The sequence below is a fragment of the Haliotis rubra genome, unplaced genomic scaffold (genome assembly GCF_003918875.1).
Source record: "Haliotis rubra isolate DU_JTF1 unplaced genomic scaffold, ASM391887v1 Scf150, whole genome shotgun sequence".
In the NCBI taxonomy this organism is placed as follows: Eukaryota; Metazoa; Mollusca; class Gastropoda; order Lepetellida; family Haliotidae; genus Haliotis; species Haliotis rubra.
The window spans coordinates 183744-189936 of NW_025765448.1; the positions used below are offsets into that span (position 1 = coordinate 183744).

Consider the following 6193-nt stretch of genomic DNA (forward strand, 5'->3'; position numbering starts at 1 on the left):
CCTTCTAAACCTCAAAACTCAACCCTACTATCTCAAACTTGAAATAAACCCCTACTTTCAGAGTTCATTAACTTGAAACGCGTCTCCACATTCTCAACCTCAAAAATCATTCTTACTATCTCAAACTTGAAATTAACCTCTACTTTCTGTGATTTGAAACACATTCCGACTTTCACCAACTTGAAACGCATCACAACATTCTCAACATCCGTACTTTCTGAAACTTGAAACATATCCGTACTTTCTCAAACTTGAAACATATCCCTACTTTCTTAAACCTAAAACATACCCCTATTTTCTGTGATTTGAAACACATTCCTACGAATACATCTTATGGATGTCAACTTCCTGATTATGAGGAGCACAACGTTACAGAGTACTTACGCTTTCATCAGGTACATACTCCGAAACCTTGTGTTCCTCATAATAAAGACGTTGACATCCATAAAATCCTCTTTCTCATTTATATGATAGTATTTTAAGTCCTTCCACAACATCAACTATTACCGTTGCTACCATAACTAATGCAGCTTCTACGAATGCTATACTTCCATTGCTAAAGTCTACAACAAACTATTGCTACTGATGAATATTATAATGTTCCTGTGACTAATGAATATTATAATGTTCCTGTGACTAATGAATATTATAATGTTCCTGTGACTAATGAATATTATAATGTTCCTGTGACTAATGAATATTATAATGTTCCTGTGACTGATGAATATTATAATGTTCCTGTGACTGATGAATATTATAATGTTCCTGTGACTGATGAATATTATAATGTTCCTGTGACTGATGAATATTATAATGTTCCTGTAACTAATGAATATTATAATGTTCCTGTGACTAATGAATATTATAATGTTCCTGTGACTAATGAATATTATAATGTTCCTGTGACTAATGAATATTATAATGTTCCTGTGACTAATGAATATTATAATGTTCCTGTGACTAATGAATATTATAATGTTCCTGTGACTAATGAATATTATAATGTTCCTGTGACTAATGAATATTATAATGTTCCTGTGACTAATGAATATTATAATGTTCCTGTGACTAATGAATATTATAATGTTCCTGTGACTAATGAATATTATAATGTTCCTGTGACTAATAGTTATAATGTTCCTGTGACTAATGAATATTATAATGTTCCTGTGACTAATGAATATTATAATGTTCCTGTGACTAATGAATATTATAATGTTCCTGTGACTAATGAATATTATAATGTTCCTGTGACTAATGAATATTATAATGTTCCTGTGACTAATGAATATTATAATGTTCCTGTGACTAATGAATATTATAATGTTCCTGTGACTAATGAATATTATAATGTTCCTGTGACTAATGAATATTATAATGTTCCTGTGACTAATGAATATTATAATGTTCCTGTGACTAATGAATATTTTAATGTTCCTGTGACTAATGAATATTATAATGTTCCTGTGACTAATGAATATTATAATGTTCCTGTGACTAATGAATATTATAATGTTCCTGTGACTAATAGTTATAATGTTCCTGTGACTAATGAATATTATAATGTTCCTGTGACTAATGAATATTATAATGTTCCTGTGACTAATGAATATTATAATGTTCCTGTGACTAATGAATATTATAATGTTCCTGTGACTAATGAATATTATAATGTTCCTGTGACTAATAGTTATAATGTTCCTGTGACTAATGAATATTATAATGTTCCTGTGACTAATGAATATCATAATGTTCCTGTGACTAATGAATATTATAATGTTCCTGTGACTAATGAATATTATAATGTTCCTGTGACTAATGAATATTATAATGTTCCTGTGACTAATGAATATTATAATGTTCCTGTGACTAATGAATATTATAATGTTCCTGTGACTAATAGTTATAATGTTCCTGTGACTAATGAATATTATAATGTTCCTGTGACTAATGAATATTATAATGTTCCTGTGACTAATAGTTATAATGTTCCTGTGACTAATGAATATTATAATGTTCCTGTGAACTAACATAAGACGGATGCCAGCATTGATAAAGACAATACTCAGTACACGATTAACTCCGTTCTTTCATACCATGTCAGTTACCACACACACATACCACAGTCTGGTTCAATAACGCTGGAAATATATAGTCTTAATTAATAAAAAGAGTCATAATTAGAATATATGAACCGACTGTGTTTCCGTATCATTAATATCATATATTAGGAATACAAATTATATTATGCAAGCCTCCATTACACGATAAATATTCATTAAAAGCTAATAAATTATATGCTTTCGATTCCATTCATTTTGTCCAAATGAAAAAAAGGAATGTGTCTTAAGATCTACAGGTACATTGTATAATGTATACGAACGCTTACAGAGGCTATAACGTTGGAAAACATAAGTAACAAGTTTACATAACCGAATATTGATTTCATTGTAGTCACAATCATTATGCTTGGTTAGTGCTGAATAGTTTTAATCAATCACAGTTTACCCTCTGGATATAATCAGTATAATGTGATAACGTGAACACTCTGATGTGTCCGCGGGCTCTTCCCAGCTCACCCTCAATTGACCCACCCTGTACATTACCTCACATTACGTGTCATTCATTGACTGGATGATCATTCTGCTTAACATTACGCAATCAGTAACTAGCATTTACTGTCGAGTTCGTATATAAGCCCTCAGTTTACAGATCCAAGCATCATTCGCTCTCCATCTCATCCAACATGGTCTTCCTCGTGTGTCTTGCAGCTCTTGTAGCACTGGCGGCTGCCAATAACTTTGGTAAGTAGGAAGTAAAGTGTTTGGTATAATATAATAAATGTAAGATTTACATGGAGATTAGTTGACTCTGTTGTACGAGTGGCATGTGGGAGAGTACATATCAACATGCCCTTAGTACATATAAGTACATCGAAATACTTTGTTAAAGCCGTTGTTGTAGTTCCCAGTGAGATAGTTCGAATTAACTAATGTCCTGATTCAGGAATCAACGGCCCTAGTAACATCTCGGAATATCCATTTAATTATGTTTTCACTTATTTCAATATTTATTTGCTGATACGGAATTAATTTATGGTAAAGCTATGCGTTTTAACACTAACTGTCCCTTTGAACGTTTAGGCCAAAACATCGCACAGAATCGCCCCACCGGCTCCAGCAGTGTCTTCGTCAACGGTGTTCCTCCCCTCACCGCCAGTTCAAACCTCGCCGTCGACGGCAACTTCAACTCCAACTTCTTCTCCGGCTCGTGTTTCTCCAGCGATGTTTCGGCAAATGACCCCAACCCCTTCTGGTACGTGGACCTGGGGTCCCGCGTCTATGTGTCCGGCGTCACCATCACCAACAGAGGCGACTGCTGCGGTAAGTTTTTGTGATACCTTGTGTCTCGAAATACGACTTATATCGAAGATTATCAAATATCAGTCCAAATCTCGATTCTAGGTTTCGGCAGTTTCAATTAGGACATGACAAATATACATATGCATTATATATGAAACGCATTTAATCTTGACGATAACGTTCCGCTTGTCATACCCATTCGTAATTTATAATTGGATTGGGACAAACGGGGAACTAAATCGTCTTCGTCCGGACGAACCAGCAATCTGTGATCGTAGGTTCGAATCCCGGCCTGACTGTGTTTCTATCACAGTAGTCACCCAATAAAGGCCTTCGTATTTCTCTTAAATGGTAATCATCTGGTCTCGGGTTGGTTCGGGTTTTCCCCCCATTCAAAACTAAACTGTGATATAACCGAGAAAGTGTATAAAGCGGAGTTAGGCTAAACCAGCCCATTCACTGTAATGCGAACAGACAGTAACTTGGCCTTTCATTATACTATCCACGAAGCACAAGTCGAAGAATACCTCCGGAAAGATAAACCCTCAGTCAGAAAATAGGGGTAGCCTAGTGGTTAAGGCTCGTCACGCCGAAGACACGGGTTCGATCCCCCACATGGGTACAATGTGTGAAGCCCATTTACGGTGTTCCCCGGTGTGATGTTGCTGGAATAATGTTAAAACTGGCATAAAACCATACTCACTCACTCCCTCAAAAAGGATGGGAGTTCGTGTCATATAAACTGCCGGAGACGTGAATGCACTTGAAACTTGACAGTCACCTGAAGTGTATTTACTTACATTTCTTTTTAATATTGCAGCTGACAGACTGAGTGGTTTGAGAGTTGAGGTTTTCGAGTTCAATCCAACCACGAGCGCTGAGACACCTGAGCTGTGTGCAACATTAAGTGGAGGAGTAGCCCTTGGTCAGTCAATCGGCCTCGCATGTTCTCCCTTGACCACTGGACGCTTCCTCCGAATCAGCAAGCCCGGTGCCACATCCCCACTCACACTCTGCGAGGTCGTTGTTTCTGGTGGCAAGTTTTACAGTAAGTATTTTGGTCATGTTTTGTTTGTTTGTTGTTTAACGCCGCACTCAGCAATATTCCAGCTATATGGCGGCGGTCTGTAAACATATGAGTCTGGACCTGACTATCCAGTGATCCACATTGAGGATCATACACCATTACGCCATAACCAAATCAGGGAGTCTGACGACTATATCTACTCCAACGACCAGTAAAGGTGCTGAGAAATAACTCTAACTTCTTCTTCTGTATTGATACTGATACTCACAGTCGTATTTCATCTAAAGATTCTAAACTTCCAGATCCTTGTCAATGTTCCACCACGCCCCCCTGTATCTGTTGGCGCTATTGTTAGCATGTAAGATATATTAACGAAATATTTTTGGTCTTTATTATTTATGTATTTTGCTTTGTTCATGAATGTTGAAATTCATTTCAGACCCAAATATTCCCCAACAACCAACATCGCCCAGAATCGTCCAGTGCGTGCTACTTCCCAGTTTAATTTCGCTGCCACCAACCTGATTGCCTCCCCTGGCCTCGCTGTGGACGGCAACTTCAACACCGACTTCGTCAATGGAAGAAGCTGTTACTCTAGCGCCATTGGTGATTTAACTCCCACATTATACATCGACCTCGGCGCCTACTACTACATCAACTCCATCATCATCACCAACAGGGGTGACTGCTGTGGTGCGTACTTTTTTATATTCATAATTCATGTCACTGGAAAACAGAAAATGTGTGGAATCGAACTTGACCCTTTGGCTGACAAGTGAACCTATTACGTCTTACCCACTACACTACCCTGTCGCCTTTATTAAGCTGACACGTTCTGACGTGAATACTTATATACTGTGTAAGGACGTTTTTACACACTGTCAGTATAATAAAAACCTATTGTATTCAAGTAGCTCCAATATTTCAATGCAATTTGCTACCAAACGTTTTTAAATCATTTTAAACAGGCATTAAATCTAACTGGATCACTCACATCAGACAAGGCTTGTTGGTTAGGTTGGATGATGAAGGCTTGGATTGTCTGATCTTTTAGAGAGTACACACCGTATAGTTGAAAAGTTTCCACTCCGTCACTGCAAAATGCCGTAATGAAGTTGACCTTCACATTCTTCTTTCAACAATATGGAATAAACTAAACTGTTTATATTTCAGCCGAACGCCTGCGCAACATCAACGTCAGTACACTCCTGAAAGACCCCTTCAGGTACCTCGAGTTCCCCAAACAGTGCGGCACCATCACTGGCAACGTAGCTGCAGGAGCTGACGCCACCGTCAACTGCAACCAGCCTACCGTAGCCCGTTACATCAAGATCCAGAAGACTAGTATGGTTGACAGCAACGATCTCCTGACCCTGTGCGAAGTTCAAGTTACTGGAAGGTTCGCATCCTACGTCGAGCTCACAAAGAAACCTGTTGACAACGACGTTGCTCAGGCTCTGGCTGCCAACGGGGTCTTTCCCAATAAAGGAAACGTTGCTATCCTACCAAATGCTAATCAAATTACACCCGGGAGAGGTTTCTAAACAGTAAAACGGCGGGGAAAAATGTTGCGACATTTCTTTAAAGTGCCAATTATGTAATTCAGTTAACACAATGTAGCAGTTACATTCTGTTATTGAATTATTAGGGTTAAAAGTTATTCGCCAAGTGAGGTTTTCTCTAGTTAATCTGAAATTGAAACTACTGTGTACGCTTCTATGTTTTCTGTTTACAAGAAGTACAACATGATATCTGTCACTGTCTGTGTTTAAGGGAATAAAAACTTATTATTAACATTGATATC

The 6193-nt window shown here is 37.6% G+C and overlaps 1 protein-coding gene across 1 annotated transcript; it reads left to right on the plus strand.

Annotated features, from left to right (window-relative positions):
* The first annotated feature begins 2746 nt into the window (after window positions 1–2746).
* On the plus strand, window positions 2747–5933 carry LOC124270223. The gene is made up of 6 exons (XM_046705261.1): window positions 2747–2804; window positions 3144–3383; window positions 4183–4410; window positions 4660–4747; window positions 4829–5082; window positions 5563–5933. Exons 1-6 carry the CDS (start codon window positions 2747–2749, stop codon window positions 5931–5933), a joined length of 1239 nt encoding a protein of 412 aa, XP_046561217.1.
* The last annotated feature ends 260 nt before the right edge of the window (window positions 5934–6193 follow it).